The sequence below is a fragment of the Alexandromys fortis genome, unplaced genomic scaffold (assembly GCF_014885135.2).
Source record: "Alexandromys fortis isolate MF-2015 unplaced genomic scaffold, M_Fortis_MF-2015_v1.1 scaffold_27, whole genome shotgun sequence".
Classification (NCBI taxonomy): Eukaryota; Metazoa; Chordata; class Mammalia; order Rodentia; family Cricetidae; genus Alexandromys; species Alexandromys fortis.
Genome location: NW_026067952.1, coordinates 3101390 through 3123536, shown reverse-complemented (window position 1 = coordinate 3123536; position 22147 = coordinate 3101390). Strand labels below are relative to the sequence as shown.

General features: G+C 49.7%; 2 protein-coding genes across 4 annotated transcripts; one reads left to right on the top strand and one right to left on the bottom strand.

Annotated features, from left to right (window-relative positions):
* The first annotated feature begins 4315 nt into the window (after positions 1-4315).
* Positions 4316-11490, top strand: Snx21 (sorting nexin family member 21). Of its 2 annotated transcripts, none has more exons than XM_050150832.1 (3): positions 4316-4658; positions 5042-5199; positions 9500-11490. In XM_050150832.1, the coding sequence occupies exons 1-3, from the start codon at positions 4400-4402 to the stop codon at positions 10172-10174; spliced, it is 1092 nt and encodes a 363-aa protein (XP_050006789.1). In that variant the 5' UTR covers positions 4316-4399; the 3' UTR covers positions 10175-11490. The 2 variants fall into 2 exon arrangements, with proteins under 2 accessions (XP_050006789.1, XP_050006790.1); XM_050150833.1 differs by having other exon boundaries at positions 4348-4658; positions 5042-5192; positions 9500-9664.
* On the bottom strand, positions 10562-22039 carry Acot8 (acyl-CoA thioesterase 8). 2 transcript variants are annotated; one of them, XM_050150834.1, is made up of 6 exons: positions 21828-22039; positions 20187-20323; positions 17128-17353; positions 13037-13197; positions 12320-12514; positions 10562-10804 (listed from the first exon to the last, which is right to left on the bottom strand). In XM_050150834.1, the coding sequence occupies exons 1-6, from the start codon at positions 21953-21955 to the stop codon at positions 10686-10688; spliced, it is 966 nt and encodes a 321-aa protein (XP_050006791.1). In that variant the 5' UTR covers positions 21956-22039; the 3' UTR covers positions 10562-10685. The 2 variants fall into 2 exon arrangements, with proteins under 2 accessions (XP_050006791.1, XP_050006792.1); XM_050150835.1 differs by lacking the exon at positions 20187-20323 and having other exon boundaries at positions 21828-21985.
* Between the last annotated feature and the right edge of the window lie 108 nt (positions 22040-22147).

Below are 22147 nucleotides of genomic sequence, written 5' to 3'. Positions count from 1 at the left end.
GCCTCCACCCCCCAAATGCTGGGATTTTACACACATGCCATCATGCCTGGTTTTACTTGATGTTGAGAGTTGAATGCAAAGCTTTGTGCGTAACAGACAAGCACTGTCCCCAGTGAACTTCCCCAGCACTGGAGGCTTAGTTCCATGCGCAAAAAGCTCATTTTCCAATGAAGTTATTCCATTTGTATTTCTACTGTGAAATCCCTGGGGTTTGGAATGTACATACATGAAATAGTCATAAATACACATGCACTTATGAAAACGTGAAAGCTACAGTTCAGCTGATCCTCTGTAGAGTGAAAAATGGGGCGTAGAAGGGTCCAAAAGGAACACACCCTAAGAATCCATAGGGTCCTAGCTGAGCGGTGAAGTAAGCAAGGCTCATGGACAGTTGCTAAATCAACAGAAAGAACATGGGGACAACTAAGTCTGGGGCCAGGGGATGGTGGACCAGACACCAAGGAAGGCAGATAGACAGTGGCAACTGGGCTACACTCTTCCCTATATATAGACATTCCAAAGAAAGCTCAGAGGAGCCAGGCCAGGCTAAATAAGGCCTCCCCCTGCCAGGCAGAGGATCAAGGCATGGTACTCAGGGGAGTCCAACTTGGACAATGGACACTGAGATCACTTGTCTGCAACAGGAGGAAGGCAACCCTTAGCAACCACCCATCACCAACTCATTCCTGTGTTTATTTGGTGAAACAATAAGAACCAAGGTCCCAAGTGCAGCCAAGCAAGATGTTAGCTGCCCCTATTCTCATTCACCCTCTCTTCTCATCTTGCTAATGCTCCTCTCTGGCCAGGCTTCAGAACTGCCCCACACACCACCCTCGACGATCGCATATGCTAGAAGCTCCCTGAGATCTCTCTCAGCTTTCAGATCACTTCCTCCTGTATTCCCTCTACCCTACACTCCTGCTCTGTGGCTCAAGGAGAGAAACAGCTTCCAAGCCTCTGGCCCCACACTTAAACAATGTCACACGTGAGGCTTCACTGAGACAATCATAATAAAAACAAACAAACAAAAAAAAACAGTATGGTAGTTGTAATTTGGAGAGGTAGAGGTTGGAAGATGGGGAATAAGGAATTTAGCACCAGCCTTGGAGGCATCTCAGAAAAAAAGAGAAAAAGGTGATGGGAGATGGCTCTGTCTGTGAAGTCCTTGCCACACAAGCACCAGGACTTGAGTTTAGATTATCATTAGCCATTTGAGACCATAAGCCCAGCAATGGAAGGGGTGATGGGGCCCGAATGAAAACTAGGAGATCCCTGATGCTCATTAGCCACCAGCCTGGCCATATGGGTGAGCTCCAGGCAACATCTGACTACAAACACACAAGCGCACACGCACACACACACACACACACACACGCACATGTACACACAAAACCAGACAGAGCACTCCCAACTTTGGCAGCATTTACATGAGAAATCTATCATGGAAGTGATGGACCACTTTTTGGGGGGACAAAGGGAGAGGTTCAACAAAGGGTTTCTCTGTGTAACAGTCCTAGCTATCTTAGAACTTTCTTTGCAGACGAGGCTGGCCTCAAACTCACAGAGCTCCATCTGCCTCTGCCTCTGCCTCTCAAGTGCTGGGATTAAAGGCGTGTGCCACCACCGCCCAGCAATGGACCACTTTTTAAAACTTTTGTATTTTATTTGTGCATACGCACACACACTCAAACACCACACTGCACATGTGGTAGTCAAAGGGCAGAAATCGAGGGTGGGTTCTCTCCCTTCACCTGTGGATCCCTGGAATTGAACTTGGGTTGCCACTTATTTGGGTGGTGGGGGAATCTTTTTTTTTTTAATAGAGTCTCACTACATGGTTCAGGTTGCCCTCTAACTTTCCATTCTTCTGCCTCAGCCTTCCAAGCGCCACACTTGCAGGCAATGCTGGCTTTCCTGCCTGACTGCACAGACCAGATTTCTTTCCATGACGTCATGAACACGCTTTTTCTTTTCCCTTCATTTCTTTCTGTTGGTTTAGTTGCTGCTGCTGCTGTTGTTTTGAGTTAGGCCTTGAACGCAGGATCCCCCTGCCTCAGCTTCTCAGGTGCTGGAATAACAGGTGTGCACGATCATGCCCGGCTGAACTCTGGCTGTGCATCCTGACCTGTGTGGTATACACTGCAGAAAAGTTAATAGCCAGCCAGCAGGAGGAAAATGAGTGGAGAGCCTTTTTGTCCTCGCAGGCTGCCTGTGAGCAAGTGCAAAGTAATTAGAGCTTGAAGTCGCCAGCAAGCTGAAGTCCCAAATGTCACCCTGGCTGGCCCACTCCCTCTGTAGACCAGGCTGGCCTTGCACTCACAGAGACCACCTGTCTCTCTCCCAAGTGCTGGGATTAAAAGTCCTGGCCTCTGGCCTCCATCTTTGGAGACCCCGTCCCTGTGCCCACGGAGCCTTGACCCCTCCCTGGAAGGAGGGTCAAGACAGCCCGCCCAAATCTTGACCACTCCCCCAGTTTATTTAAACTGCTTCCCCAGAAAGTTCCCTCATGGTCTCTTTCCTCTCCCCTGGTGGTTGTGTTTGCAGCTTCCCCCTGGGGCCACCCGAGAGCAGCAGGAACCCCATTAAACCTGGATATTTTTTAATTTGGCTTGTTGTGATTTGGCTTGATTGGGATTTTTGCATTGGCAGAGAGCTCGCATTAGGAAAATTTCTAACAACCACCATATCTTTTTTTTTTCTTTTTCTTTTTTCTTTTTTTAGTTTTTCAAGACAGGGTTTTTCTGGTGGCTTTGGAGCCTGTCCTGGAACTAGCTCTGTAGACTAGGCTGGTCTCGAACTCACAGAGATCCACCTGCCTCTGCCTCCCGAGTGCTGGGATTAAAGGCGTGCTACCTGTTTTTTTTTTTTCTTTCTAAGATTTATTTAACTATACATACATGTGTGTCTGTGTTTGGTTTTTGTGCACATGTGTGCAGATACCCTTGGAGGCCAGAAGGGGGCACTGAATCCCATGCAGTTACGAGGTTATAAGGTCCCAGTTGTTGGCGCTGGAAACTGAATTCTGGTCCTCAGTGAAAACAGTACACATTCTCAAGCACTTAGCCACTTCTCCAGCCTCAGCCTTCATACTGAATGTGAACCATTACTGTCCAATAGCTGCCTCCTCTGAGACCCACATGTGACAGTGTGTGAAACACCTACAACTGGACACCATGAGTCCTAAAAACTGATATCTTTCTGTTCAACGAAGGCCAGGTTTTCCATTCAAAAGTATCTCCCCCATCCCTCTCCTGTGCCCTGAAAGGGGGTAGGAGATACTATCTGAGACACCTTGTTTTGAGACAGGTTCTATGTAGCTTTGGCAGGCCTGGAACTGGCTGTGTAGACCAGGTTGGCCTTGAACTCACAGAGATCTTCCTACCTCTGCTTCCTTGGTGCTGGGATTAAAGATGTGTGCCACCAACACCACCACGCCTGGTCTTTGTTCTATTGTCTAGCTGCCAATTTCAAATCTGCCCTGCTAGGCCTTGGGTCAGGAAGCAGCAATCATTTTCTTGGCTACTGTTACTCGGCAGTAAAAGATAAAACTGCAGTTCTCGGAGAGCTATATAAATCACCAGACCCACCCTGCGCACGCGGGAAAAGCTCCACACTAGAAATCTCTGGCAAAATGGGGCCTGCAAAAAGCGACCTTTGACTCTCTGGATCTGTTTTCCTGTTTGACTGCCCATAGCTGAAGCTCAAACGAAACTGGGAAGGCCTAGGAACACTCTCACCAGGCAAGGACTAAGGTTCTTGCAAGAGTTGAAATTTTAGTTATTAGTATTAGAATTCTTGTTCCTTAAGAGAAAACCGAGGCTGGGCGAGGCCGGATTTCAGGCTAATCTCAAGGGAGAGCTAAGTTCCCAAATGTCAAGAAATTACATTGTAAAGTTACACAGCACTGTATGGAAATTAGGGGAAAAGCTTGGGGCTGCCCCAGGAGTCCAGGAGGGGTGGGACAAGTCCAAGAGGGTGCACGGCCAACCCGAACGTGGACAGTTTCGTGCGGAGGCCTGGGCTAGCCAGGCCACTGCTCGCGTCCCTCCCGAAGGCAGCGGCCCGGGATTCCGAGTTCCGGGGGCGGGTGGGGCCGGGATGGGCCGGGCCGGGCGGCGGCAGGGAGCGGCTAGGTGGCGCTGTAAGCAGCCGGCGCCGCTCACCCCTTAAAGCCTCGGGCCGCCCTACTGGATCCCGGGAACCCGCCCTGAACGGACTCGGGACGCTGTGGGTGGAGGCGCGTCCCGGCCTGCGGGGAGGCGCCCGGGAGAGGCCGGCCTCCTGCACGTCCCAGGCTGTCGCCGACGGTGGGCGTGGCCTCTGATGCCCCGCCCATTGACACGCCCCCGGGCCCCTCTCCGGCCCTGGACCCAGCTTGGCGCGCTCCCCCCTGGGTGCCATGGCCTCGCGGCTCCTGCACCGGCTGCGACACGCCCTGGCTAGCGATGGCCCCGGGGAGGCGGCGGCAGGCCCCGAGGCCGAGCAGTTCCCTGAAAGCTCCGAGCTGGAGGACGACGACGCCGAGGGCCTTTCCTCCCGCCTCAGCGGCACCCTCAGCTTCACCAGTGCCGAGGACGACCCGGACGACGAAGACGAGGACGACGAGGCGAGCCCCGACTCGCCGCCCTCCGGAGACGGGACATCGGGAGAAGACGCAGGCGAGTGCGGGAGGACGGAGGCAGGAACCTCGGGGCTCGGTTAGGCCTCCCCGCTGGCCGTGTTCCGAGAACATCCCGGGGGCTCTGAGTTCTCTTCCTGAAACTCTTGACACCTTAAGCGTTTGCAAATACTGTTTGGCTGTGTGACCTTGAGTCACAACCGTGGGAACCACCCATCTCAGGGGTTTTGTGGATATTAAATGCACAGGACCAAGGAAACAAATGCATGGTGTACTAGCTGCTTTGGGTGGAGATATTTAGCATCTACTGTAAGCCAGGCGCTGGAATAAAGGCCACCTCGCTGGCGTGAATGAGGTCATGGCATTTGTTTACATTAACCCTTGCGCTAGCCCCTTAACACGACTGGTCTTGTGCTTGTGCAGAACGGAGTCCCCCACCTGATGGACAACGGGGCAGTCAACTCCTGGCTCGGCAGCTGCAGGATTTCTGGAAGAAGTCTCGGAACACCCTAGTTCCACAGCGGCTGCTCTTTGAGGTGACCAGCGCCAATGTTGTCAAGGACCCTCCCTCCAAGTACGTGGTGAGTGAGGTTCCAGGGACCCTTAGGCAGTGCAGTCTGCAAGTCTGATTGAGAGAGTAGGGGGCACCACCGCTTTCGGTGAGGTTTTGGCTATGCAGTTATAAATGGCTGTCCTTATTTTACGGAACTGAGGCAGGACAAGGGAATGGATGTAGCTTGAGCAAGTCCTCAGGTAGCTGTCACTGAGAAAGTGACCTTTAAGAAGCTGCCTCCTGTCACAGCTGGTGTGTGCTGTCCTGTACCCCATGGACTTTTGTCAACTGCAGCAAGACACACACTTGAGACCCAGTTGCAGGGGTCAGGATTAAGGAAATGGCTTCTGATACAGATCAGCCTCGATTCCCAGGCCATATATTTTATCAGTGGCTTCACCGTGGGTGGGTTCTGGACCCCTGATGGCCCCCAGTTTCCTCGTTTGAGCAGTAGGACAGTGTGCAGGATTATAGCAGGGGGTAAATGAGACCAGGCACAAAGAACCCTTGGCATGTCTGGCATTGTGAAATACTAAACTGGTAGCTATGTAGTTTCCGATTCCCTAATCTGAAATGCTTGAAAATCCTAAGCATTTGTGTGTCAACATGATGCCACAAGTGGAAAATTCCACATCTAACTTCATGTGATGTGTGCTTGAAATGTAGGCCCATTTAAAAATATTGCATAATGCCAGGCGATGGTGGCGCACGCCTTTAATCCCAGCACTCGGGAGGCAGAGGCAGGTGGATCTCTGTGAATTCGAGACCAGCCTGGTCTACAAGAGCTAGTTCCAGGACAGGCTCCAAACCACAGAGAAACCCTGTCTCGAAAAAAAAAAAAATATATTGCATAGGGACTTGAAAGGCTGAGGCAGTAAGAGTGTCACAAGTTCAAAGCTAACCTGGGCTAGAGAGTGAATGCCAAGCCAGGTAAGACAACACACCTAGACACTGCCTCCCCCCACCTCTCTTTCTCTCTCTCTCTCTCTCTCTCTCTCTCTCTCTCTCTCTCTCTCTCACACACACACACACACACACACACACACACACACACACACGGCCAAACACCAAGGGGGAATGTGGCTCACTGATACGGCACTTGCCTACCATGCTCAAGAACTGAGCTTTATCCCCTGCTCCCGTCCCCAGTCATATAAAACTACCTTCAGAGCTGGCACAGTTGGGAAGTAGAGCTCCAGGCCAGTCTGGATATATAGCAAGACCAGATTGGGCTACATAAAATCCTGCCTCAAAAAACAAAAATCCCTTGGGGCTGGAGAGATGGCTCAGTGGTTAAGAGCATTGCCTGCTCTTCCAAAGGTCCTGAGTTCAATTCCCAGCAACCACATGGTGGCTCACAACCATCTGTAATGAGGTCCGGTGCCTTCTTCTGGCCTGCAGACATACACAGACAGAATATTGTATACATAACAAGTAAATAAATAAATATTTAAAAAAAAATCCCAGACTACTTTTAGGCTATGTTTATAAAGTACAGGAAATGAGTTTTAGGAGCCAGCATGTAATTCTCAGTGGATAGAATGCTTGCCCACCACTACATAAACTGTGTGGTGGCACACACCTGTGGTCCTGGTGCTTGGAAGGGGGCTGGGGACCAGGAGTTCAAGATCAACTACGTAAGCTCCAGGACAGTCTTCTGCAATACATGAGACCCTGTCTCAAAACAATAATTTTTCATGTACTTTATAGATTTTATATTAGATTTGGGTCTCATTTCTAAGACATCTTATTGTATATATGCAAGTGTTTCAAATCTGAAATAGCTCTGGTCCCAAGCACTTTGGACGAGGGAAACTCGGCTTGTATTCGTATTTAACTTTGGATGGGAAATGTCAGGCATCCAGGGCCTGCTGCAGCCTCCTGTCCAATCGGTTCTCCAGCCCCATCCCACCTCCAACACCATCAGGACTAAGGAACAGTGTGGAGCTGGGCCTAGAGTCCCTGTTTTCCTGGCTGTGAAGTGGAGAGACTGTCCAGGCCTGCTGCCTCTAGGTCTAACCTATCTGAGTTAGCTGGTCCCATCCTGGCAGTGGTCACCCCGATTCCTTCACCCCCCACCCCCAGGCTTGTCACTTCCCTCCTCTGCACACCCTCCCCCACCTCTGACTCAGCAAGACAGGGGGCCCAGAGCTCTGGGGTCATGGAGCCCTGTCCCATATTTGGGTCTCTCCACCCCTCTCTGTTGCTGTTAGTAACAAGGACCACACCCATGGGGTGACTGTTCCACTTTGTGCAGGGATGGATAGATGATGCAGGTTTTATATCTTGTTAAGGATCAAGTCCTTCTGCGTGCTAAGCAGATGCTGTACCACTGAGCTACACACTCCTAGCCCCCTATGGTCCAATCTTAAGTCACAAATGTCCCAGAGCTCTGGGGTAAGCAAGGGGTCATGCCCAGGAGTGAGACACCAAGGATCAGTAAACAGAGAGCAGCTCTCTCAGAAAAGAATGGGGCGGGGGTTGAATCTGGGGACCTAGGTGGAAAGGTTTAAGGAAGAGCAAGGGTCATCTTCCGTCCTGACCTGTGTCTAGAAAATGAAGCCACCTCTGTACAGTGGGCACCCTTGTCTCCATATTTCTTCTCTGGGAGGTCAAGAGCACGGATTTTAGAATCAGTTCTCGGGACCAGTCTTTGTGCCCTCCGCTCCCTCTCCTCCTTGCAGTGCTGTTAATGATGGTTAAGGGGCACCTAAATGGAGAAGTACTTGGTCTATCATGAGATGCGGGGTAAGCACTCAGGGCAGACCACAGACCAACAGTCACACCGTTAGAGGGGTGGGGAGGTGCAGATGGAACCCATGGCCTCATGCGTGTTAGGAAGTACTCTGCCATCGAGGGGCCACCAAGCACCAACAACTATAACCACTGTTACCTATCTTGGGGGGGGGTCATTATAAGTATCAGGTGAAATAAAGGATATAAAATAGTCTTTGGCAGAAAATTCAAAATAAAAATAGAGGGGAGTAAATATGATAAAAATATGTTGTATACATATATGAAATTTTCAAAGAATAAAAATACTAAGATTTGAAAAATCAACCTAGAGCTGGGTGTTGGTGGTGCACACCTTTAATCCCAGCACTTGGGAGGCACAGGCAGGCAGATCTGTGAGTTCGAAGCCAGCCTGGTCTGCAGAGTGAGTTCCAGGACAGGCTCCAAAGCTACACAAAGAAACCCTGTCTTGGGAAAAAAAAAATGTTGCTAGTAGGCCAGGGAAATGGTATTTGTCTGACAACCTGAGTTTGATCCCCAGAACCCATAGTGGAAGGAGAACGACCCCCCAAAGTTGCTCTGACCTCCATATATTACTGTGGCACATGTGCACAAACATAACACACCCACCCATGCCACCCACCCATGCCCTTCACATCGGATACAATTAAAAATGAATACTTATATCACTTTATGCTTAACTTTTGGTGGTGGTGGTGGTGGTGGTGGTGGTGGTGGTGGTGTGCGTGTGTGTATACTGAAACTAGGGCCTTGTACATGCTTAGGCAAGTGCTTTACCCCTGAGTTATAGTCTCAGTCTTCTTTTTAATGTTTGTAAAACATTATAAACATAATAGTCTCACCAAGTGCCTCAGGGTGGTCTTGAGGGCCAAAAAAGAAAGGAAGCAAAGAGAAAGCAGAATGGTAGTGTCTCCGGCAGTGTTCTCCAGTGTCTGCCACCTAAAGACCTTGAGCACCAAAACTAGGACATCCCAGACCTGAGCAAACAATGGCCCTGTCCTAGGAACTTTTCCCTAGAGCAGTCACCGGCTTTGCTGAGGTCACCAGAAGAGGCTGGACTTTGGGTTGCCCGAGTCCTGGACCAGTGAACTCCTAATTTTGCCACTGTGGCTGTCTGAAGACTTGTCCTTTGGTCTGGTTTGAAAGAGGTTGGTCAGTAATGTGGGGACAGCTATGTATCCAGAGCAGCACACAGCTCCAAGCTGGCTCTCAGATTGGCTCAGAGGCCCCCAAAATGGCTCTGGGTTTCAGCTCACTCCTGGGTTTCCCTAAGGCTTTCCCAAGAACTAACTCCCTAGGGGCAGGGAGAACTTTCCCAGAAGCAGCAAGCTCCGGATGCTGAAGTTCATTTCTGTCTTTCTTTCCCCTGTGCTGCCTTGGGCCTTGGGTCATTTCAGAGGAGCCTCAGGTAAGATGGGAGTGGGTTCCTGGCCACTGCTCTGCAGCTTCTTCCCTCCAAGACAATCCCGGGGAGGAGGTGGGGGGCTGAGGTGGAAAAGCAAAGCCAAGAGTGGAAGGGAGGGAAAGGACCCCCAGATGGTTTATATTAGCCCTGATGTCCACCCTCCCTACAGCTCTACACCCTCGCCGTGATTGGCCCAGGACCACCAGATCGCCAGCCAGCCCAGATCTCCCGCCGTTACTCGGACTTTGAACGGCTGCACAGAAACCTGCAGCGGCAATTCCGGGGCCCCATGGCTGCCATCTCCTTCCCCCGTAAACGTCTGCGCCGGAACTTTACTGCAGAAACCATTGCCCGCCGTAGCCGGGCCTTTGAACAGTTTTTGGGTCACCTGCAGGCAGTGCCCGAGCTCCGCCAAGCCCCAGACCTGCACGACTTCTTCGTGCTGCCCGAGCTGCGGCGAGCGCAGAGCCTCACCTGTACTGGCCTTTACCGCGAGGCTCTGGCACTGTGGGCCAACGCCTGGCAGCTGCAGACCCAGCTGGGCACCCCTTCTGGCCCAGACCGCCCCCTGTTGACTCTGGCTGGGTTGGCTGTGTGCCATCAGGAGCTGGAGGATCCTGGGGAAGCACGAGCATGTAGCGAGAAGGCCCTGCAGCTGCTGGGGGACAAGAGACCCCATCCTTTCCTGGCACCCTTTCTAGAGGCCCATGTCCGACTCTCCTGGCGCCTGGGCCTAGACAAACGGCAGACAGAAGCCCAACTTCAGTCCCTACAGGAGGCGGGCCTTACCCCCGTCCCACCACCCAGCCTCAAGGAGCTGCTTATCAAAGAGGTGCTGGACTAACTTTCATTTGTCTTGCCGCCGCTTCTGGGTGAGGGGCTGCTCCAGGTCAAGGGACTGAGGGCAATAGAGGACACTGAGCAGCCGGGGGCTGAGGAGTTCTGGGAGCCCCTAAAGTAGTTCCCGAGAAAGTCTGCAGCAGACTGAGAGGAACTTGGATTTGTGGGGCTGGACTCCAAACAGGCTTTGGTTGGGGTTACCCTAGGATGCTACAAGGAGGAAGTTTTGGGGTGGGCTCTTCAGCCTACCACAGCCGGAGGCTGTAGGCAAGGTCAGGATCAGTGTTTCCTGTTTCCTTTTCCTTGGCCTCTACACCAGTAAAACAGCTTGGCTGAAGGGCTGGAGTCCTGAAGTTTAGAGACAGGAGGAGGGAAATTAAAGGTCAGCTGCTTCAGTGTTAGCAATCTCTTTATTGAATGTGAGAGGCGGGAAGCCCAGCTCTCAACTGTGACTCCTGCCTCAGGAATGGTGGTAGAGAGTTCTTTTAACCCCAGGCCAAGCCAGTTATCTTTGACTACAGCTTACTGGCAGACACTTGAGGCTTCAGTCGGATCACACCCTCTTGGGCACAGGTCACAGCAAGGACCCCATCCCGACGCCACAGCCGGCCGTGCACTAGCCCTCGAGAGCCACCTGTGTGCAAGGAGAAGGGTGAGAACGGCCCCACCTAAGGGCACACTGGAACGTAACTACTCCAAATGCCCCTTTGTGAGCTGTTACAACCACTTGACGGCCCCAAAGCACTTTCACATAACTGCTCAGTTCCTCTAAAGATCCCAGAGACAACAGTCTCCACAGGCTTGGCCAAGCAGACTGCCGCTTCTCTGGCCACTGATCAGAAATCCCATTCTTTCCTTTTATGATAAGCAAGTCCTCCCAGCTGGTCATCCACCACCAAGGGAGGGGGTAGTTCAGAGAAGACCCGAGACCATGAGGTATGGCCCCTCTCCCCTTTTCATCTAGAGGTTCTGGCCTGAGTTAGTTACCTTCAGGAAGCTAACTCGAGCTTTCTCTTTACATACAGCAGGGCCCATGCAGATCTAACTGTAGCCAGAGAACGCGGGGCTTCATTTCTTGTACTGTCTTACAGACAGGGACACTAAAGTGCTCAGAGGCTCAGGCTTGGCCCCGAGGGTCAGGCCAAAGCTGACCGAGTGTCCTAACTTCAAGGTTGTGGACCCTGTTCTGTGATGCTGGTGGCATTTGAGTAACCCTTTCCTGACTGATGGGGGTTATTTAAGTTTTGTCCGTTTTATAAAGCAAAGCTTTTCTTCCTTTGACGTGTACTTCATCATAAAAGAGCCAGGGCTCTAACATGAGATATCAATGAGTCTGGGTTTCTCTCGGTTCCCTACAGGAGCATCTTTAGAGACCACTGAGTGCCCTGCTCCATCCTGCCAACTCACGGAATCACTCAGGGAGCTCCTTAAAACACAGTTTACAGCTGGGCATGGTGGCATATGCTTCTAATCCCAGCACTTGGGGGGCAGAAGCGTGTGGATCTCTGTGAGTTCAAGACCCAGCCTGGTCTACAGAGCAAGTTCCGGGACAGCTGGGGTAGAATGCAATCTGTTTAGAAAAAAGCTCCCTCAAGTGGCAGCATGGTGGTTTACTAGGTGTAGACAGTACTAATATAACCCTATTTATTTAGATAAAAAAAAAAAAAAAAAAGCAGCAGGGCATGGTGGTTCCTGCACTTGGGAGGTAGAAGGCAGGAGAATCAGGCGTTCCAGGCCAGACTCCACTCTATAAAGAGTTCAAGACAAGCAGGGGTTACATAAGACAGGGCTGGGGAGCAGAGATGTGGATCTCAGTAAGTTTTAGGCAAGTCAGAGCTCCATAGTGAAACCTTGCCCCTCCCTGTCAAAACAGAAAGAAAGAAAAGAAAAAGCTTCAGAAAGAAGAAAGGACTTTTCAGGTTCATACACGGAATCTAAAGTGGTTTGGGTACCTGCGCTGGGTCTCTGAGATAAACTCAATCATTCCTGGCATGTAGAATATCTCTGAAGACAACATGAATAACTTAGAGGGGCAGCAATGCAAGGACCCTGTACAGCATCCCCAAAAAGTAAGAAAAGGCAGCAACATCTATAAATAAAGCAGGCTCCCTACCACCCCAGAGACACTGACCCACAGGACCACACTCACCAGCCCAGGGGCTCTCGCACTCATAGAGCATCCAGTGGTCAGCTCGAAATGGGGCGTGGAACCACATTGAGTGGTCCAGTGAGACCATGAAGTTCACTTTATACTTGAACTGGTGGGGCAGCAATGCTGTACCCAGGAAGGCGTAGTCAGAGATGTAAGCAGCCACACAGCAGTGCATCTTGATGTCGCCCTCCCCTGCAACAGGTCCCAACCCCATCAGCCCTGGGCTCCTGGCTTTCCAGCGCAGGGTCTGCAGGGAGATGGGGAGAAAAAGACTACCACACACAAATTCATCATTGTGCAAGGGCACCTGGCCCAGGGTCAGGGTGTGTGTGTAAGGATAAAGGCGGTGGGGAAGAAGGAGAACAGAGGTAAGACAAATGCAAATCCCAAGCCTCTCATTCCAGCCACTCTGTGGTCCTGAAACAGGTATCTTCCAGTTTGCACAAAGACGTCTATGGTCAGCCACTGACCTATATAAGAACCTCAGCAAGAAATCTTGCTTCCCCCAGAAAGGTCCAACAATGGGATTACAGTCACCTCATTATTCTCATGTTAAAGGGTAAGGGTTCTGGTGAGAAACTGAGCCAAATTCTGCAAAACTCAGATTTTGAAACGGGCCCAAAGAGAGAATGGGATACTCAAGCAACAGATGGCAAATGAGTGGCAAGGCCTAGACCCCCGGAGTGTTTCCCTCCAATTCATGGGTCCTCTTACCAATATAGCCCCGGGCTCGCACCCAGAACATCTGTTTGGGCTCCAGTGTCGGCAGCTGGCTCAGCCGGCTGGGTGGGTTCACCATCTTGATCTCAATAGGTACCTCCTGGGCAGCGATTCGGTTCAGCCCCACCTGGTATTTCTTGTGGAGGTTAGGGTCCCTGAAAGTAAAGACAGGGACAAGGAGACCCAAGGAGAGGGAGTGTCTCTGTGCTGCCTCTTCTGGTCCCCACGTCTGTCCATAAGTCTGTCCTGCAAAGCTTCCTCATGGAGCTGGCAAAGCAATATAGTGTTTGATTCCCTTCCTTGTCACTTCAGCCATGCCATGACATGCAAGTCAGTCATCTCTCAGCCTGTTTCCCATCTGAAACAGAAGAGTGATGCAACCTGTCTTGCAACGAACATACGCAGACCTAGGCACCAGCCGGGAGGTGGTGGCACACACCTTTAATCCCAGCACTTGGGAGGCAGAGGCAGGCGGGGATCTCTGTGAGTTTGAGACCAGCCTGGTCTACAAGAGTTAGTTCCAGGACAGGCTCCAAAACCACAGAGAAACCCTGTCTCAAAAACCAAAACAAAACAAAAAAACAAAACAAACAAAAAAAAAAAAACCCCAGGGGGCTGGAGAGATGGCTCAGTGGTTAAGAGCACTGTCTGCTCTTCCAGAGGTCCTGAGTTCAATTTCCAGCAACCACATGGTGGCTCCAAACCATTTGTAATGAGATCTAGCACCCTCCTCTGGCGTATGGGTATTAATGGAGGCAGAAAGTTGTATACATAACAAATAAATAAATCTTTAAAAAAAAAAAAAAACCCAGGCACCAACCCATTCCTTGCCGGGACTTCACATGACAAGTGTGGTCATCGTTCCAAATGAGAAGAGGCATGAGCACAGGAGAATGAAGGATCTGATGTCAGGCAGTCTGGACCCACAGTTCATACATCTAACCACTCATTACTGTGAACATGCAGGAAAAGTCTCCCTATGTTATCTGCATTCTCTATCCTAAGCGGTTAGGAGCCCTGTGTGCTGGGGTGACACCATTTCCATGGGCCCACAGTGCTCTCAGCAGGCTCTGCCCTTCCCACCCCATCAGGTAGACTGTCTTCTGCACTGTCCACCCTGGCAGTCACTACCACATGAGACAGAACTTGAAATGTGACTGCTGCAACTACAGAACAACCCTGATGAAGGGGGTGGCATGGGGTGCGGCTCTGTGGTAGAGAGCTTGCCTTGCATGCACAAAGCCCTGGGGATTTGATCCCTAGCACCACACACAGAAAAGAATTGTTCATTCTATTTCATTAATTTCATATAGCCTATAGGGTTAGTAGCTACCTTATTGAGGTGTACACTCCTAAATTCAGGCTCCTTTAACAAGAATACATTATCTTCATTTCTGTGCACACCAAGCCCCAGCTTTATGCTCATCTGTTAGTGGTGTAACTACTCACACAGCACTGCTAAGTGCCTTCATACCTCTATCACATTTAGTCCTCACAGAAGCCTTAGGAGGGGAAAGTTATAATTAGCTCATTTATAACCAAAGGTGTGGACTCAGAGTAGGCAAGCATTTGCCCAAACTTATACCAATATTAGGGTCAGAGCCTAGACTTGAATGCTGGCTATTCAGGCTCCTGAACCCACATCCATCCCACATGCCCTCCTGCTGCCCCAGTGTCCAACACAAGCTACAGGGCCCTTCCGCACAACTCCCTACTTTGACTGCTCCCAACTTCAGATGAAGAATCTAGGGCCTTGGAAGGCTGCTGGATGGGGAACCCCATGGCAGGTAGGCACTAACAGAGGCTACAGTTCTGGTCAGAAGCCATGTGTCCATGTCTGTGTCCAGAGCTCTTCCCCATATTCCAGCCCCCCCAGACTTTGTTATGATCTCAATGAGAAACATATGCTACCAAGGTAGAGTCAAAATACTTAAAAGACACCAAAGTGAAGAAACTGACCAGTAGACCATACTCTGCAGCAGGGTCCCAGAGGAGAACACTCATCTTGCCAAACATTAACTCCAAAGCTACTGCATGATAGGCCTGAGGTAGGAGGGGGTCAGTCAGGGGACTGGAGGATATTTATTTACCCGGTGGTTGCAAAAATAGGTTATTGTTGGATTCAAGTACAGAGGATTGAACCCAGGGTCAATTTTAAAAACATTTTATTTAATTTATTATGGATGGGTAGGGGACAGTATGTACAAGTTCTACAGTGTGTAAGCAAAGATCAGAGGAAAACCTTGTAGAATTGGGTTTCTACTTACACCTTTCTATGGGTCCAAGGGATTGGACTCGGTCCTCAGACTTGTACAGCAGGGACCTTTACCTGCTGAGCCCTCTCTCTTGCCCCAAGCCAATATTTTAATAACAATAAAGCTTTCCCATGTCTGTGCTGGCTGCGTGCAAGCTCTGCTTTTTACATTATGACCCAACACACACATGCACATACGCTAGTAAAAACAAGAAACACAACTGAAATTGAAGTTGCAGAGGGCTCTTACCCTCCTTGTACAGTGGACTCCAGGATCTCCTCTTCTGCTTATATATACTATATATAAAATACGTATATTCCTACATGCATATATATTTCTACATACATATGTGTGCATTCAGCATTGGGGTTGAACTTAGAGCCTTGGGTACACTTAGCACATGCTCTATCAGAGAGTATTCCCTCTCAAGCCCCCCATGTATATAAAATTTTTAAATAGTTTGTATTAACTTTATGTGTATCAGTGTTTATCTACATATATTATGTGTGCCACAGTTGTGTTTGGTGCCCATGAAAGCTAGAAGGGGATGTCAAAGCCTTTGGAACTGGAATTAGAGGTGACTATGAGTCACCCAGCACCACACTTGGGCCCTCTGCAAAGGTAGCACATGCTCTTAATGGCTGAGCCATCTTCTCAGCCCACCCTCATTTTTTGGAGAAAAGGTCTCACTATGTAGCCCTAGCTAACCCAGGAATCGCAGAGATCCACCTGTCTCTGTCTCCCAAGTGCTGGGATCTGGTTTATACTTTTAGTACATAGTCAACACCCACTTAGGGGCTCATGAACCACTTATGAGTAGGAGTCAGAGTTTGAAAACACACTCCTGGGTGGTGGTGGTGCACACTACCGAGTAGTCCCAGCACTTAGGAGGCAAAGGCAGGCAGATCTCTGAGTTCGAGGCCAGCCTTGTCTACAAAGTGAGTTCCACCATCCTCTGCTACCAAAAAAAAAGTGAGTTCCAGGACAGCCAGGGTTACACAGGGAAAACAGTCGCAAAAGAAAAAACAGAGAAAAAAACAAAACAAAAACAAAGGCCGGGCGATGGTGGCGCACGCCTTTGATCCCAGCACTCGGGAGGCAGAGGCAGGCGGATCTCTGTGAGTTCGAGACCAGCCTGGTCTACAGAGCTAGTTCCAGGACAGGCTCCAAAGCCACAGAGAAACCCTGTCTCGAAAAACCAAAAAAAAAAAAAACCACTGCCCTGGGACTGTATGGGAAGAGAAAGGGACAAGACAGTTAACAAGGGGAAATATAATAATAAAAATACAGTATATACATTCACGCTGGGCAGTGGTAACACATGCCTTTAATCCCAGCACTTGGGAGGCAGAGACAGATGGATCTCTGTGAGTTTGAGGTCAGCCTGGTCTACACAGTGAGTTCCAGGAAAGGCTCCAAAGCTACAGAGAAACCCTGTCTCAGGAAAAAAAAAATCAGAATGCATCAAAATACAATCATCTAAGTATTGTTTTCTTTTTTTTTAAAGACAGGCTCTCACTACATAGGGCTGATGGGCTGGCTGGGAACTCCCTATGTAGACTAGGTAGCTTTGAATTCTCACAGATCTGCCTGTCTCTGAAGGCATATAGATCATACCCACGACCTAATGGTATTTTTAGTATAGGTCAAAGTAGTAAATGTTTTAAGGTCTAAGGTGTAGCTTTGAGGTAGAACAGACTTACCTAGCACACATGAGACCCCGTAGGTTTGATCCCTAGAACCATAAAAACTAAAGAATAAATAAGTTTGAAAATTCAAAAACAAAACAAAAACAACAAAAACCCTCCTCTCTGGAGTCCTCATTCTCACCTTAAATACTGGTCGATGAGGGCCTCACGGCCCAGCAGCTCTTCTGGCGGAGGCACAGTGGGCATGGAAAACTGGTGCTGCAGGGGGCTGGGCTGCATCTGCTGGAAGGAAGCCTGGCAGATAAAGATGGCTTTGCCATGCTGCACGGCCTTCACGGAGCGCACTGAGAAACTTGCGCCTGTTCGCGTCCGCTCCACATGGTACAGCACTGGCACCTTTGGGTCCCCTGCAGTAGACATAAGGGGACAAGGTGCCCGAGTAAATGCATGGGCCCCAAAATCATGACAGTTGATAAACAGACACCTCTGTTCTCATCCTCAGTTTCTGCTGCTGTCATTTTGAGACAGGGTTTCCTTCTATAGCCTAGGCTGGTCTGGGACTCAGGGCAACCCCTTGCCTCTGCCTTTCAAGCGCTGGAATGTCCATCTTTTTTTCTTTCTCTTTTTTTTAAATGACAGACTTCTCAATATGTTGCTGTCGCTGGCTTTTGGCAGAGACCCAGACAGCAAGTGAGTGACATCTCTACAGTAGAAAACAAGTATACCGTGCTAGGTGTGCCTGACTGGAGGCTGCGAGCCTGGGGAAGCTGCCGGTGAACCAACCAGAAGGGGGCAGTCTATGGGATTTGTTAGGGACACAGAGCTGTCAGTAATTAACCAAGCCCTTGCTGTTTGGGCTGAAAAGGGTCACCCTTATTCATGCTAGGTAAGTGCTTTGCCAACCGAGACACAGAGGACAACTTGCAAGAGTCACTTCTGTTCTACCATGTGGGTCTTGAGGATTTAACTCAGGTCTTCAGGTTTGGTCACCAGTCACCCAATATTTTCTTTTTCTTTATGTTTGTTTTTTAAGACAGGATTTCTGTGTAGCCTTGGCTGTCCTGGAACTCGCTCTGTAGACCAAGCTGGCCTGAACTCACAGAGATCTACCTACCTGTGCCTCCCGAATGCTGGGACTAAAGGCATGAGCTACCGGTGACTGGTTAGGCTATATGGAACACAGTGATCCTTAATACTAAGGAAAGAGTATAAAGCAAGTGTTGTTTATTGGGGGCGGGGGTATTTTTAAATTGATTATTATTGTGTATATATGTGACTATATGAGGGGTGGCTTGCCACGGTAAACATGCTGGGGATAGAGAACAACTCAATGGTGTTGGTTCTTTTGGGGAGGGGTATAAAGTTTATTTAATGGGTAAGGGAATTCTGGAGTGAAGAGATAGGAGGAGAGAAGAGGGGAAGCTGGGGAGGCAGTGGTTACCTCTTCAGAAGAGGGGTGGAGGGAGAAAGTGGTGTTGGCTCTTTTCTACCTTTCCTCGGGTCCTAGGGATTGAACTTGGGTTACAAGGGCCCTTCTCTGCTGAGTCATCTAGAAGGACGAAGGACATGTGTCTGCTTTTTGGCAGCGTTCCATTGTTTTGTTTTTCCTGGTGTTCCTGGGAATTGACCATAGGGCCTCCACTCTGCAAGCAGCCATGCAACCTGCTGATCTACATAACCAGCCTGGACCAAGAGTTTGCAATGAGAACTCCCCTGTATCTGAGCCCAGAGCTTTAAGAGTCTAAATGATCCTACTGAAATATCTCTAGTCCTACCCCTCCTCTATTTCACCAATGAGACCGATCTCAGCAGAAGGCGATCTCATTCAAGATTCCCCTAGTAATTATTATAAAGCTGAAACTGAATTCCCTACCCACACTGCATAGCTCCAAGCCCGAAAGTTTACAGCACTCTGAAGATTTAGCAGTCTTGACCCTAGAAGAGTATAAAGACTGAAGAAGAGAGCCATTAGTGCCAAACACTCAAAGAGCCAGAAGCAGGCAGATCTCTGCGAGTTCAAGGGGCAGCCTGGTATAAATGGCGAGTTTCAGGCCAGCCAGGTGAGACCCTGTCTCAAAACAGCAACGACAATAACAAAGTGAAGAAGGGAATGGTAAGATGGCTTATCAGTTAGAACACTTTTTGCTCTTCCAGGTGACCCATGTTTGGTTCCTACCACCTACGTGGTGGCTTACAGTCCCCTGTAACTGCCAATTTTAGGGCATCCAATGTCCTCTTCTGGCCACCTCAGACAATAGGAAAGCAACATGGTGCATGTAAATTCATTTATGCATATACATATACATTTAAAAATATGCAAATACATTATTTTTTTTTCAATAAGAGAAGGTTGAGTATGGTGGTACATGCCTTTAATTCCAGGTCTCGAGAAGCCGAGGCAAGCAGATTTCTAAGTCCCAGGCCAGCCAGGCACACAGTGAGACTCTGCCTCAAAAAAACAAAACAAATGAACAAACAAATAGAATGAATGTAGAAGAGAGCCAGGCCTGGTATCATGAAGGCTGGGGCCAGCCAGGACTACACAGAACGAGACCCTATCTCAACGGACAAGTAAAAACAAAAACCTAGGGTTCAATGCATTGCCTGCTCTTCCGAAGGTCCTGAGTTCAATTCCCAGCAACCACATGGTGGCTCACAACCTTCTGTAATGAGGTCTGGTGCCTCTTCTGGACTGCAGGCATATAGGCAGACAGAATATTGTTTACATAATAAATAAATATTTAAAAAAAAAAAGCTACAGGGAAAGGCCCACCAAGACCACATAAACATTAAGAACAAGAGAACAAGTATTTAGTGGATCTCGAGGAGTGTGCTAAGCATCTAGGTTGCTTCCAGACCCATCTCAGCTTCCCCAATGTTGAGACCACAGACCTGGGCCAACATGATGGGCTCCCTTCCTGCGTTTTTTGGTACTTGAGATGGAACACAGTCCCTTTCATGTGCTAGCCAAGTGCTCTACTACTAAGCTACATCCACAGCCCCTTAGGGACCTTTCATGGGATCTTCTCTTTCCCTTCTCCATCTGCTTCTTCTGATTCTCCCATTTCTTCCCCTTTCTCTTGAGTTAGTCTTCAAAGCCAGGGAGCAGTGGCTGCTGGCCACCAGGGATGGCTGCAGACAAGGAGCCAGGGTACGGGGTTTAACTGTCCAGACCAGGGAGCAGTGGCTGCTGGGCCACCATGGATGGCTGCAGACAAGGAGCCAGGGTACGGGGTTTACCTGCCCGAACAAAGTAGCAGTGCAGGGAGTGCACGTGGACGTCCTCACTCACAGACTTGGCAGCAGCCACCAGGGCTTGGCCCACAATTTGACCCCCAAAGAGCCGCTGGGAGGTGGGTACCCAGTAATGCCTTCCTCTGTGGGAAGAGGAAAATGAAAAAGACTTGAGGAGCGCTCTGGGTTCCATAAGCCTCAAGTGAAGGGTCTCTTGTGGTTACTTGGGTCCTTCTTGAGAACCCAAGAAAAGCCACGGACTCTGCTCTCATAATCTCTGCATAAAACTTCAGTTTTTATGTCTACCCAGGCCCTCTGTGGACTTCAGTCGAGCATAACAAGCTAGCTCCCTCAGTTTACAGCAGTCGTACAGAGTTCCCACAACTCAACCATCCCAATCCTGGGCAGTTTCAAGTCCAGTTTCTTCCCTTCCCCACACCAGGGAAAGGCAGAGGCCAGAAGATACTTGAGGCCTTGAATGGACACAAGAAACCCAAAAGCAGAGCTGGGACTGGACTGTATGGACGAAGGCTTGCCCCTGGCACTCCTTAACTGGCAAGGTTTGAACTGGCTTCAGAGCTAAAAGGGTCCTGAGTCATGCCATCAACTGTCTTTAAAAAAAAAAAAAAAACTGTCCAAGGTCTGAGGTTGTGAAATTTAATACAGATGAACAAATTGGCCAGGCCTTCTAGGTGAAAGGGCCTGCCCAGCGCTGAGTCCTACCATCCAGCCCTGAGGTTATTATTTTCCATTACAATACATTTTTGAAAACCACTCCAGGCCTAGGGAGCTATAATTACCTAGGTGGAAGAAAGGGAGATCAAAGTTAAGATAGTTTCTGATAAAATCAGAGTGGTGGAGGTCAAAACTGCCACTAAACTGGGGTAATGGTGCATTCCTTTGACCCTAGCTCTATGGACTCTTTGCAGATGCCTGTGAGTTCAAGGCCAGTCTGGTCTACCAAGAGTTCCACGATGGCCAGGGAGGGCTATATAGAGCGACCCTGTCTCAAAAACAAAACAAAACAAAACAAAACAAAAAGCAACAACAAAAACAAAAACTGTCACTAACCAGCCAGGCATGGTGGTTGGTGCTCTCCTGCCAGCACTCAGGAGGCAAAGGCGGGTGGATCCCTGTGGGTTCCAAGCCAACCTGGTATACGTAGTGAATTCCAGGACAGCCAGGATCATATAGTGACACCCTGTCTCAAAACAAAATAAAAAAAAAAAAAAAAAGTTACAAACCCGTGTCGCGATCACCAACTTCAGTGATATCGGGGAGAAAGAAACCATATCCCAGGACAAAAAAATGACTTACCAAACCCCAGTTAGTGGTGCAGGGACGGGGTGGAGGAAAAAAGGCAGTGAGTTTATTAGAGTTGTGTATTGGTTTTAAAAACCGATCCGCTGTGTACCCTCAGGTTTTCACTGCCCTCGCTAGGTTGATTCTACCAGGCTAAGCTGCCTTGTAGGGTAACCCAGTACAACGGCGGGTGTCAGAACACGCCTTCTCCTAACTGCTGCAGAGCTTGCAGCCTGAACAGAACCTCTTAAACCCAGAAGTGGGGGGTCACGGGGGAGCGGCGGCGACCGCGGCGCTCTATACAGCAGCAGGAGTGCGGGCCCGGTTCCGGATGCCGCCGCCTACCTGAAGAGATCCTCATCTAGGGACTCCAGGTTGAGCACGCTGGTGACCAGCACACTACGGAGGTCTCCGGAAAGGTCGTCGCCGTCGGCGTCGCCTTGCGCATCCCCCGGGGCTTCTGGCGCTGACATCCTGACCCCTCACCGTGGGCGCGGGGGACACTGCGCTTTGTCAGAGACGCGGAAACTTATATAGGTGCACAGCGCTTCCGGCAGGTCGCCCCAGTGGCCGGAAATCCCGAAGGCTTCGCGGAGGAAGATGCAGATTGTGATTGGTCGATGTACCTGTCAATTCCACGGTGGGCGGAGTTATCTCTACCTTAT

Bases quoted from the DNA above. Each gene is read 5' to 3' on its own strand.
- Snx21 (XM_050150832.1), top strand. From the start codon at position 4,400: ATGGCCTCGCGGCTCCTGCACCGGCTGCGACACGCCCTGGCTAGCGAT. The intron at 4,659-5,041 runs GCGAGTGCGGGA...GTGCTTGTGCAG, and splicing joins GACATCGGGAGAAGACGCAG to AACGGAGTCCCCCACCTGAT. The intron at 5,200-9,499 runs GTGAGTGAGGTT...CCCTCCCTACAG, and splicing joins ACCCTCCCTCCAAGTACGTG to CTCTACACCCTCGCCGTGAT.
- Acot8 (XM_050150834.1), bottom strand. From the start codon at position 21,955: ATGTCAGCGCCAGAAGCCCCGGGGGATGCGCAAGGCGACGCCGACGGC. The intron at 20,324-21,827 runs GTAGGCGGCGGC...CTCTTCCCACAG, and splicing joins CTAGATGAGGATCTCTTCAG to AGGAAGGCATTACTGGGTAC. The intron at 10,805-12,319 runs GTGAGTGTGGTC...CCTTGCACACAG, and splicing joins GTGCGAGAGCCCCTGGGCTG to GTGGCTCTCGAGGGCTAGTG.